The following is a 13392-nucleotide window of genomic DNA, read 5'->3' on the forward strand; positions in this document are numbered from 1 at the left end:
ATATTTTACGAACCAAAATAGTTTTATTTATATGTAAACGAATTGAAAAAGTTACAATAAAGTAAAAATATTAATTAACCATGTACTGTGAAATGTATGAAACTTCGAAATTGATTAAAATCTTACAGTAAGCGTCAGTCAATGATACATAAAAGGCTAACTTAGTGTCATTTGCTTTCCGCATATCATTTCGTAAAACATATACGTTTTCGGCTGCTCTCGGGTCTTATTAAATATATAGAGAGTGACCGCAAGCTTCCGGGAAAACCACGTGCATGTCAAATTTATAAACACAACATAGTGGCGAAGTGTTAGGTAAGTTTAACACCGTTATGAAGGGAAAAGCTGTCTCAAACATAATCGGTTATACTCATTTAAGGTAGAACATTTATAAGGTCACATATATAGAACCATATGATTAATTCAAATGCACTTTCTGTACAGCAAGGCAATACACTGCATGCCTTCAATGATCAATAATTGAAGCACATGTATTTTGCGTCTTGGTTTTGCTTTCAGACCACACTGCCAAATTGAATGCACTCATTTTGATAGATCTCATAAAACAATTATTTATCATACATGGAAACTGTATAGGTGCACATGTATACAAATGTACAATATACTGTATTATTAATGTATAATATACCTACATGTATATATACATTGATACCAACTTATATTTTTTAATGTATGAAAGAAGTACTAGTTATGAAAAAAAAAGTCTGCCCGAGCTGAGACTTAACTAACGACCTCTCACTGTCAACAGACACAGCCTGGTAAATACAAAAAGGAAATATAAATCAAACACAAACGAAAAGCTATTTGCTTTACACTTTATATTTGTTTCGCTTGGTAAACACATTCCGAATCTCTCCCAATATTCTCTGAATGTCTAAGTCTGGTGTCAGAGCCAGAGGAAACTTGGGCTATTGGTAAGGCTACATATCCAGCTAGAAGATCTCGGGTAAAAGTCCCGGTCTGGTTGTTCCATTTCTATTACATAAATGCAGCTATAGTCTATAGATCAAATTCTCTCCAAAGCGCAAGCTTGGTCACAAAATTTTATCAACCCCCAGACATTCTTCATTGTCTACTTTTCAAATGGAAAATATTGCCAAGCAATGGTTAGGGGACATGCATGTAAAGTGGCCTAGTTTTGTGGTAAGAACCAGTAGTTTAGACACGGTGTTGTATCCCTGAACAAAATAATTTATAAAGTTTGTATTCTAGATATACATATATGAGTATGTGGTAAGGCAATATTGAAAATGTTTTTCAAGCAGTTGAGAACGAAATAGTAGCTCATTTAATGGCCTGTTAAACAAGGATAGTAATTGTAACAGCTTTTGAATGATTTGTTATGATAAAGCAGTATACGAAAACCTTCAAACTGTGATCATTGCATATTGATTTGTTGATTAAACATTCCCATTTTTACATACAGGGCATATCTAATTGTTTTCATTTAATTTTACAAAACAATTTTATATTCAAGTCTCTGAATTATTTTTTCCAGGAAATCATTTGCCATGGGAAAAGCAAAGAAAAAGAAAAAGGATTTTCAGAAAGTTAAGCTGAAGGTTGGCAAGCAGTTAAAAAAGGCTGATAATGTGACTACAGGTAGTTTTCAGACTAGATCTATACAAGTGATCCAACGACTCAAATCCAATGACTCTCAGCCTAGTACAAAACGAAACCTTAACATAAAGGTATGTATCTTAACTTACAACTGACAGGTTATCTAAATATTTTAAAGTTTAGTATCAGATGTGACCTTACCAATGTTGACACTTTTAAACCCTCTGTCAACAAAAGTTAAATGGTATGTTAAAATGAGATCAGTGTTGAATGTTGACATTTTTGTCCTGCATCTGATAGATATTTTGTGCATAATGAAAAGGGCAGTTGCCAGGTACTGACTGTAGGCCGGTGGTTTTTCTCCGGGTACTCCGGCTTTCCTCCACCTCCAAAACCTGGCACGTCCTTAAATGACCCTGGCTGTTAATAGGACGTTAAACAAAAAAACGAACAAAGCTTAATGAAAAATCTTTTGGTAAGACAAAAAAAATGTTTGTGTAACTGTTATATGGTTTAAACTACTCTGGAACATTTTGCTCCAAGTTACATTTCAATAACAGATTTGATTATGAGAAACCATTATAGTGATGACAGTTGATAAGTAATAAAAAAAACTATCAGTATACTCTATACCAGTACATACATGCACATATTTTGTATACTTTATAATTTAAAGCATCATGTAAATATTTTGTAAACATATCATTAAATAGAAGACATTGGAATAGGCTCATTGGTAATTGAACCTGGCATGAAAGACTAAAATAAAGATTCATTTACTTGTATTTTTGAATTACTGGTAATTTCTTGTATTTCATTGACTTAAATATGTTTGAAAAAAAACCCAGTTTCTTTAAGTTAAAATGTATTATTTCTATTGTAGGAGCTGTTGACGCAATGCCAACACTATAGTATATCGGTCCGACATGACGCCCTGACAGGAATGCGTGAACTCTTGACGACATATCCTGATCTCATCAGGTCACATCTGTCAGTGGTTTTAGAACGTACTGCGTCAATGTTCTCTGACAAAGATGCGGCAGTACGCCAAGCTAACATCAAACTTCTGAAATCAGTCCTACCACTTGTATCGGAACGGCAAATCACCTCCTTCTTTCCAATCATTAGTGCCCACTTGTGTTGTGCTATGTCTCATATTTATGATGACATACAGTCAGACTCTCTCAAGATACTCGATCTTTTTCTAGATAACTTTGCTCAACTGGTCATAGGAAGCTCCAACCAGCTTCTTCCAAATTTCATCGAGCAGATTTCTTCCTCGAAAACTACAGGTGATAAAAAGCGAACTCTGAATGTCAATCCTAACAGAAAAACAACATCCCAGAAGTGGAGAAGCACAGTTTTAGAAAGACTACACAAACTTCTAACAGCTGTAATGAAGTACGAACTAACTGGGAAAATAACTCCGGGTCAAGGTCAATCTCAATCGGGAAATCTGATGTCCAGGCCCAGCTGTAAGATGGTTCGGTGGGAGAGGGACTGTGATTGTGGACATTTACCAATACCACAGACATTTTTATCTAGACTTGACTCCAGTGGTGTGCTCATTAGGTAAGGGTTTCATGAGAAGTCTTAAAGTATTTTTATGTTCAAACACTTAATTATGAAAAACAAAATAAGAAAGAATACTGCTGACCTTGGGAAATAACACAATCATTTTAATGTGCAAAAACATAATTATGAAAAACAAAATAAGAGAAAATACTGTTGACTTTGGGATATAACAATGGTATAACATGATATGTTCCAGTTATCCGTTCTTCCTTGTTACCCATTGTATCTTCAACATCACTTCATTTCAGATTGAATAATGCATGTGTGTCCTTTTCATTTCTGTTATTTCAAAGTTACTGCCCTTTTTAGTCCTTCAACTGATCAATGCATTTTAAATTCAATTTATTCAAAAGGATTTTCCACAAGGCGGAAATGTTCTGCTAACTACCATTTTGAATGGTTAATTTTGACTTGAGCTACTGAGTTTTCAGCTTCAAACATTAAATCAAATAGGTATATATAACAAGTGTTGTGGCTCAATTTTAGATTAAAATGTTCAAAATCAAGTTGATGCCTTTCCTTTTCATACCCGCTGAAATTCAGAAATGCAGAAGAAAGTGAGTGAATGATATCTTAGACAATTTAATCTGCTGGAGAAAGTGAATGGAAGTTTGTCAACATGTTGGGATCTTTTGCTACCATTTTGATTATATTTTTGATGAAAATATTAGATTATTTCTTAACCATTACAAAGATTATATAATTGTAACTTGAATATTTTATGATTCCATTCATGTTCCTGTTTATAGATCTAGTCAGATTTCCAAAAAGACTGCCACAGAGGATGGTTATGCTCTGACAGGTGAGGGAGGAATGGAGAAGTTCGTTCAGGTGTTAGTTCCCCTTTTGTTGGAATGCTGGGTAGAGGCAGAGGGTTCACATCACATGTCTAATAAAAAAGGTGAGGACAGATTGAATCACTCACCCATGTATGATGTAGATAAAAAATATCTCGATCTGAAGGTAAGATTTTGAAAAATTAGCACAATTAAGGCTTCAAGGAGTGTCATCTTACTCCAGGATTGAAATATTTCTTTCTATATCACACAGGGGTGATTGGTAATTATTTTCTGACACTTTTTTGTTATTAGTTACTGCAAGTATATGAGTTGTATAGTAAATAGAATGTATCCCACCATTGATCAATTTAGTGCACATCAAATATGCAACAAAACATATGGTGTTATTCAATATGGTTATATGTTCCATAAAGTGATCGATGATGTCATTCATATTATGAGATATGATGAGTACAAAATAAAGGAGTGCAAAATGTATTATTTTATTAGTGAAATACAAATCTATTCCCTACCTTCTTGATAAAGGTTGTGGGAAATATACAAACAGGTTCTGTCTGTCTGTCCGACGGAGTTTTCTGGAGTATATTTCCAAAACCTTTCTAGATAACTTCACGAATCTTTCTACGAATCTTTCTACATACTTCATTCAGGTGGTCTTGTAGTGCCTTTTGCTATGGAGCAGTTTTCAGTTTCAATATCACCATGGTTGCCATGGAAACAAATAATCCAAATCATTGACTTCAGATTTCCGGAGTATATCTCCAAAACTGTTCAAGACATCTCCATGAAACTTTCTATGCACATCAATTCATTGGTCTAGTATATATGCCTTTTGCTATAGAGAAGTTTCTGATTTGGATGAAATTTCTTTGTTACCATGGAAACAATACCATGAATTTAAACATTTCCAGAGGATAACTTAAAGAAATTTTCAAATAATTCCACAAAACTTTCTGTATACATCAATCAAGGGTCAAGTAATGCCTTCTGATGTAGAGGAGTTTTCAGTTTTGATATTTCTACAGTTACAATGGAAACAGATAGTAAAATTCATGGATTCCAGCATTTCTGGAACACATCTCCAAAATTGTTTAAATTTTTTTTTTCAAACTTCATTAAACTTTATACACACACCAACAAGTGTACTGTGGCACTTTATACACACACCAACAAGTGTACTGTGGCACTTTATACACACACCAACAAGTGTACTGTGGCACTTTATACACACACCAACAAGTGTACTGTGGCACTTTATACACACACCAACAAGTGTACTGTGGCACTTTATACACACACCAACAAGTGTACTGTGGCACTTTATACACACACCAACAAGTGTGCTGTGGCACTTTATACACACACCAACAAGTGTACTGTGGCACTTTATACACACACCAACAAGTGTGCTGTGGCACTTTATACACACACCAACAAGTGTACTGTGGCACTTTATACACACACCAACAAGTGTGCTGTGGCACTTTATACACACACCAACAAGTGTGCTGTGGCACTTTATACACACACCAACAAGTGTGCTGTGGCACTTTATACACACACCAACAAGTGTGCTGTGGCACTTTATACACACACCAACAAGTGTACTGTGGCACTCTATACACACACCGACAAGTGTACTGTGGCACTCTATACACACACCAACAAGTGTACTGTGGCACTTTATACACACACCGACAAGTGTACTGTGGCACTTTATACACACACCGACAAGTGTACTGTGGCACTGTATACACACACACCAACAAGTGTACTGTGGCACTTTATACACACACCAACAAGTGTACTGTGGCACTTTATACACACACCAACAAGTGTACTGTGGCACTTTATACACACACCAACAAGTGTACTGTGGCACTCTATACACACACCAACAAGTGTACGGTGGCACTCTATACACACACCAACAAGTGTACGGTGGCACTCTATACACACACCAACAAGTGTACGGTGGCACTCTATACACACACCAACAAGTGTACTGTGGCACTCTATACACACACCAACAAGTGTACTGTGGCACTCTATACACACACCAACAAGTGTACTGTGGCACTCTATACACACACCAACAAGTGTACTGTGGCACTTTATACACACACCAACAAGTGTACTGTGGCACTCTATACACACACCAACAAGTGTACTGTGGCACTCTATACACACACCAACAAGTGTGCTGTGGCACTTTATACACACACCAACAAGTGTACTGTGGCACTTTATACACACACCAACAAGTGTGCTGTGGCACTTTATACACACACCAACAAGTGTGCTGTGGCACTTTATACACACACCAACAAGTGTGCTGTGGCACTTTATACACACACCAACAAGTGTGCTGTGGCACTTTATACACACACCAACAAGTGTACTGTGGCACTCTATACACACACCGACAAGTGTACTGTGGCACTCTATACACACACCAACAAGTGTACTGTGGCACTTTATACACACACCGACAAGTGTACTGTGGCACTTTATACACACACCGACAAGTGTACTGTGGCAATTGTGTCAGTTTGTTGATTAGACTTTAATCACCACTTTTATTCAATCCTTCATATAGAATCTGAACATCCAAATAAAAATTCTCTTCAAGATATCAAATTTGAAGGCCTCTGACGTTTTATTGGCCTTTTCACAATTTGCTATGGGTTAACTACTACGTTGGCCCATATTTTGTTTATGTGATTGTTCTGATAATCAAAACATCAGAGACCTTCGGACTATGAGATATCATGCCCGTAACTGCAGGCTCCCTTGGTTGGGATCTGAACGACTATGTTCTTGTTTGTAAATAAAACCTACAGGCATGTTATAAGTAAGAGAGTACAGAATAAAGAAAAGTTGAATATGTTTCATTCTTTTTTATAGGTCACAGTAACTTGATTTCCCAGGAGTCTCTTGGTATTCGAGGAAGTGTCCTACAGGTTATACAGTTGCTTTGGCAATGTGTTCATAAGAACAATCTGCCTTTGGTAAGTATACTGATGGGATTGGCTTTCTGAACCAGATTGGATGGTTCAGGAATCTCCCAGTCACGGGAAAGGGTACTATGTAGAACTATAGCTGTTGTATTTTTTCACTGTTCATACAATGAAATGAAAGAACACTATTCAAGGACTTCTGGTTACATGCCAAACAATAATATAATATTTATATATTGTTCAAAAGAGTGTGGTTAATCTTTATAAAACTGGGATACTGGAAAATCACTAAACGATATATTTTTGATCCCAGGAATATTCCTTGTCCAGTGTAATATTCCTTATTATACCTTAAAACCTAAAATTCCCTTATCTCCCAGGAATAATCTTTGTCCAGACTAAAATTCCTTAATATCTCCGCCAGTTCTGTAAAGCCTGCTGCACAGAATCAAATGTTGGTAGTATTACAAAGTTTTATTGATAAATGATGGCTGTGCAACATTATTCTGATAAATGCGATGGCAAAAGTTTAACATAGAGGTCTCAGTATTTTAGTTTAGCTCAGCTGTCAAAATTTGATTTGACAGTACATTTTCATTGTATTTGAAAAATTGCCTCCCTTTGTTTATTTTAGTATTTTGAATTGTCTGGCGTTCCAATGATGTTTATTTTAGTATTTTAAATTGTCTGGCGATCCGCTGAATTTGTTTTCAGTGGATCTCTTTGAAACTGTAGGACTTGTTGCAATGACATATCATTATGGTTACTGATGTAGCATTTCATTTAAACTCTAAAACTGTAGTGGAACTGGTAGTTCTTTTCCTGTATACTTTTGAATAGCAGTAGTTAGCATTGTGATAGAGTTATCTGCCCTTGTTAAATTTTTTGTCCGCCCTGTTTACTTTGGTTATTTTGACTGTAGATGGAGACTATGAAAAATAAATACCTGTCCGACTTCAGGAGCCAATTCCTTCAGCATTTCCCCTACGCTGTTCACCAGCCAGCTGAAAGGACAGGGAAAGAGAAAAAACCAAAACAAAGCTCAGAAATACAGGTAAAACGGTCCATCTTATCTTACACTTGTGTATGAAAAAAAAGAATTATCCTGAATGTGCTTTTTAATTTTTAGGTCACTGTTATGTCTAACGCCTTGAATTTATTCATCAAATTTCTTTGAAACTTATCAAAATAACAATGCTGCACTTCAAATAAAAAGTCCTCCACCAGGAAGTAGATTGTGTTGTGCCTGCATGACCATCCTTCTGCACTTCACATTTGAACTTACCCAGGATCTATCTCCTAACACTACTTGTCACTGGAACTTCATATTTGGGGTATGAGTTTACCTAGGAGAGATGGTGTTTACTGTATAAAAATAAGGTCACTCTGACCTACATTTTCGCTTTCGATCTACATCCAGTGGGAGAAGAATTTCATTTGCAAAATTGTCTTGTTTTATTACAAAATTTAAATGAACAAGATTCCATAACAAGCTAGGCCTGTGTCACAGTTCCCTCGTTGAAAAAGTTACAAAAAGGTACAAAAATTATCGGATTACATTGTATTAAAATTTGACTGTTTTAGCCTTCAGCAACGAGTCTGAATCTGGCTGTGTGTGACATCATGGCCCACTTTATGTCACTCCCAGCTGACCAATCACAGAAGCATGGTGCATCATCATGGGTGTCGGACATCTTTGGTTACCTTGGTGACATAGTCCAAGAAGAGGGGCTTAGTTCACAGGACCAACACACGGTGATGATGATCATTAACCGCCTTTTGTCTCGATATCAAGATCATGGTACGTCGTTATTTTTATGATTTTTTCATATTTTGACTGATGTTTGCTTGGGTTTATTATCTTTTTGTGGTCATCAATTAGCTTTGAATACCTTAAACCTGGCTTTAGCTAGTAATGGACCTAACAATTTGATCAGTTTGACAAATTTCTTCTACAGATATAGGATGGCCTTATACACCTTAATGGTATTGTGATTTCTCCCTGGATCTTTACTGAATCTACTATTAATTAATTTGGTTCTCCTTTCTCTCCATGTTAAATTTTAGGATTTATTGAAAAAAAATGTAGTCTTACTTTGTAAATATTGCTTGTCAATAGAACAGATAATTATCAAAAGGAGAGGTGAAATGGCACGATAATTATTAAGAGGAAAGACAGAATGTAGAGAAAAGCTGCAGAAATGTTCAAGGTTCCGGGATCTCTTGTTTTTCTAGTCAATAGAAATAAGTATTGTGTAGATAATAGCTAAACATGTATATGATATTTGGTGTGATTAATGTATTGAGATTTGAAATTCATCAATTAATTTAAACACTGTTTGCTTCCACAGGTTGCCTAGACAACTTGCTGCTACAGATGCTGAATAGGTACACAAGTTGCCACCCTCTTGCCAACCAACGGAAAGAACTGTTGAATTTCTTCTCTGATATCTTCATGGACCATCAATTTGAGGACCTCATTAACTCCAACATGGCTATCACTTTTCTGGGAACATTGCCGGACATGTTTTTTAAATCTATATCTAACCGCCAGATGGCAGCACAAGTTTTAATGGTGATGAAAAAAGCGGTGTGTCAATCCAAAATGTCAACAGCTGCTATGGATGTCATACAGAGCTTTGTGGATCAAGTTTTAGGTATTTACATGTCACTGTCCTTCATGATAGATGGTGGTGATCCTTTTTAATATGTTGATGCAAGACTACAATTGACTCTCAAATTCCATTGTAATTCTTTGATGATAAGTTATATTATGGAAGCATAGTAGCCTTAGTGGTAGGCTATTTGGATGGCTGTTGAGCAAAGGATCTTTAACCCAAGTCCCTGGCACAAATTACATATTTCATGTTACATTATGGAGGTATTTGTATCTTTGAACAAGATAACTTAAGATTTCTTTTTAATCAGGCTGGGAAATACTATTCAGCTCCTTATTTTTTTTTAAATTTCAAGAACAATTACTTATTATGTCTCTGATCCCAGATCGAATGATAAAAGATATACATCTATTCCTATTGCAGTACAATATATATATATATATATATATATGTTCTCTATTTATCAAGCAATAACCCATGTCCAGCAATAAGCCAATGTCCAGTAATAAGTCCATGTCTGGTTATAAATTCATTTCTTAATAAGCCTATGTCCAGTAATATGCCCTTGTCCAGTAAAAGCCCATCTCTAGTAATAAGCCCATATCTGGTAATAAGCCCATGTCCAGTACTAAATCCATGTCCAGTAATAAGCCTGTATCCAGTAATAAGCCTGTATCCAGTAATAAGCCTGTGTCCAGTAATAAGCCTGTGTCCAGTAATAAGTCCATGTCCAGTAATAAGCCCATGTCCAGTAATAAGTCCATGTCCAGTAATAAGTCCATGTCCAGTAATAAGTCCATGTCCAGTAATAAGCCATGTCCAGTAATAAGTCTATGTCCAGTAATAAGCCCATGTCAAGTAATAAGCCAATGTCAAGTAATAAGCCCATGTCCAGTTATAAGTCCATGTCCAGTAATAAGCCATGTCCAGTTATAAGCCCATGTCAAGTAATAAGCCCATGTCCAGTAATAAGTCCATGTCCAGTAATAAGCCCATGTCCAGTAATAAGCCCATGTCCAGTTATAAGTCCATGTCCTGTAATAAGTCCATGTCCAGTAATAAGCCATGTCCAGTAATAAGTCCATGTCCAGTAATAAGTCTGTGTCCAGTAATAAGCCCATGTCCAGTAATAAGCCCATGTCCAGTGATAAGCATAAACATGTCTTCAGCCTTTCAGTAAAATTGTAAACAAATGCTTACGTGGATAAATAAGGTGCTCTTTTTGCCATATATGTGAAGCCTCTTGGAGTTCATTTTCTGGAAAAGTATTTTAGGTTGGACTCTTGAATCATTTACCAACATTAAGTTATGAAAACATACAATTATTTAAATCAAATCCTACCAATCAAGATTTGTTTTTAATGTGCATTGTAGCTGATGATTTTGTATTAACTATGAATGACAGTAGTTTTTGCTTTATATCTATTTTTAGAGAAGTCCTCAACAGTATTTACCAATCTTGAAAGTAGTACACAGAAAAGGTTTGTGGAGCTGATATATTATGTACCTCCACTCCAGGAGAGCTCCCTGTCCTCCATTGTGAGGCTGTGCAGGTGTCCTCAAGTGCCTGTGGATATTTGTTTGTATCTTATACAAATACTACATCACAGGTATGTTGGACAGATTTTGTCGACCAAATTAAATCTGGTTTTAAAAAGAATGAAATTAATCAAAATCCTTTAAAGATACAGAATGTTGGTTGCTCTCAAAAATATTTTTTGAAATATAGTTTGTAAGAAAGAATAATAAAAATAATGTGCACAAAGTCAAAACTGCTTTGAATTTTCTAAAGAAACATCTGTTTTCATGAAAAATGAGTGAATGAATTATCTGACTTTTCTGATAATTTGTCAAAGGTTTTGCTTCACTGACTCACTTGGCAATCTTGATGTTTCTAATGCTGTATCTCCACTTTGGTGGCACATGTCAGTCTAGAAAGATCCTACAGCTGCATATAGCTTCTTCCTACCAGGTCGACAAGGGAGAAATTCCCTTTAGCTTTTGGTAGAGCATCCGGTAAAATGGGGGTCCTGAGTTTGATTCCAGAGACATTGAAATAATACCTGTTACATTGTAGTGACAAAACATTGGCATCTTAGGCTGATAGATAATGTGTTAGCTGTGATATCATTGTGATAATTTGCATTTATAAATTGATTTAATGCATTGACATAAATTTAACTTTTAAAATGTACTTTTGATATCAGATATAATGTAAGAGTTAAAAGAGCCTTATAAGAAGCTAAGACAGCTTTATTAGTGGGTTCTGATAAAAAGTTCTCAGAAATTCAGGTGATTTTAAAACCTAAGAAACAAAATATGTATGTTATTTCATGTAAATGACTGACTGCTAAAGTCCTGGTACATTCCAAAGTTGAGCTCTACAAATAATTGGACAAGTTGGAAATGAAACTTTTTTTTTAACTTGCGGAGAGAGATGGTCAGAAAGGGAAGTAATTTTTCTGTAGCAAATTATCTCCCCTTAGATTTGGTTTGTGTCTTGCAAAATGTGTGTTGTGCATGCCTGGTTGAAAATGTTGCTCCGGCTCTTTTTGCCCCCTATGAGGTTTCTAAAACATTGGCAGGTATGTGCCTATGTAGGGACAAACATTCCCAGTTCATGGACCCACGTTACACAACTAACATGTCAATAATTGTAATCACTTTTGTCACAGATATATGAAGGAGAATCCAGCAGTTGATGAAAGTATCTGTCACATCAGTACACTTCTCAGTATACTCATCTCACCAGGTAGGTCAAAGGTCATCCTACGACTTCACTTCTTACATTAAACTTACACCAAGTTAAGGTGTTATCACCAACAACATTTTTTAGTCACCTGAGACGAAGTCTCAAGTGACCTACCGTAAATATTTGCGTATAGTGTATAGTACCATATTGTATCATCTTCATTGTCTATGAAATATACTTAATATCGAAAGTTTAAACTCAGTACTTTAATTCCTACGACATAAAATATTGGGTACATATATCTTGTGCACTGTCTATTTGTCTGACCCTTTAATAGATTTACATTATGGTAAGTTTCTCCGTCAGAAAAAGTATTTTGGTGCTAAATTTCATGCATAAAGTTTGTTTGTTCTCATCCCACATTGATGTAAGGTAATGATAATATATGAATAATGTTTTGATGGCACTATTCTAAAGGTGGTTGATTCATGCCTATCTTCTTATTAATAACTTGATATCTATACAATGATACATGGTATAATTTGTAATATTGATAAGGATATAAAATGTAATATCAAAATTTAAAAAAACCTTTAAATCAAGCAGATGATGACAATGAAGATAAGGAAACTGAAGCCACGTTTGTTCACTGTCATGGTAACCGTCAACTTTGCTGTCATTTTGACCTGGTGATTTGGGAAAGATCTTTGACTGTGATAAAGGTAAGTACAATAGTGCTGTTTGTTAGTAACTAATTATCACTGGTTCGATGTCTGATTTTTATCTTCTGGTACATTTTATTTGACAATCCAATATGGAATTACTACCCTGCAACCGGACAATATCTGGTCAAAACATTTCCGAAAAGTCAGCAAAATGAGCCAATGCTATTATGCTCCCTGTGCATTGTCAGTGGGATGTGACATGGCTGGGTGGGGTGCCCTGCTGGCTGTCTTTGTCAGTATACTTCAGTGAGATACATGTAGTAGAGTGGACATCAGTTCCACACTATCACATGGAGACAAACATCAATATACTGTAGCCTCCAGAAACACACACAGATACATTACACATACACATCTCACACTCAGGGGAGGCAGTCCTTAAATAACCATAGCTGTGGGTGTTAATGTATACAATACCAAATCAAACCTGAGGTGATTACT

General features: G+C 35.8%; 1 protein-coding gene across 2 annotated transcripts in view; it reads left to right on the forward strand.

Annotated features, from left to right (window-relative positions):
* The first annotated feature begins 244 nt into the window (after window positions 1-244).
* LOC117343235 (testis-expressed protein 10 homolog) overlaps window positions 245-13392 on the forward strand; it is a 30167-nt gene continuing 17019 nt past the window's right edge. Inside the window, exons 1-11 of one of the 2 annotated variants that reach the window (XM_033905572.1) lie at window positions 245-315; window positions 1520-1712; window positions 2465-3153; window positions 3906-4057; window positions 6864-6967; window positions 7839-7970; window positions 8501-8717; window positions 9268-9573; window positions 10967-11144; window positions 12210-12286; window positions 12830-12948. In XM_033905572.1, coding sequence (XP_033761463.1) covers window positions 1533-1712; window positions 2465-3153; window positions 3906-4057; window positions 6864-6967; window positions 7839-7970; window positions 8501-8717; window positions 9268-9573; window positions 10967-11144; window positions 12210-12286; window positions 12830-12948 — 2154 coding nt within the window. In that variant the 5' untranslated portion in view covers window positions 245-315; window positions 1520-1532. The remainder of the gene's footprint in view (window positions 316-1519; window positions 1713-2464; window positions 3154-3905; window positions 4058-6863; window positions 6968-7838; window positions 7971-8500; window positions 8718-9267; window positions 9574-10966; window positions 11145-12209; window positions 12287-12829; window positions 12949-13392) is intronic. The other variant, XM_033905573.1, reaches the window with a different exon arrangement.

This window comes from Pecten maximus, chromosome 15 (assembly GCF_902652985.1).
Source record: "Pecten maximus chromosome 15, xPecMax1.1, whole genome shotgun sequence".
Classification (NCBI taxonomy): domain Eukaryota; kingdom Metazoa; phylum Mollusca; class Bivalvia; order Pectinida; family Pectinidae; genus Pecten; species Pecten maximus.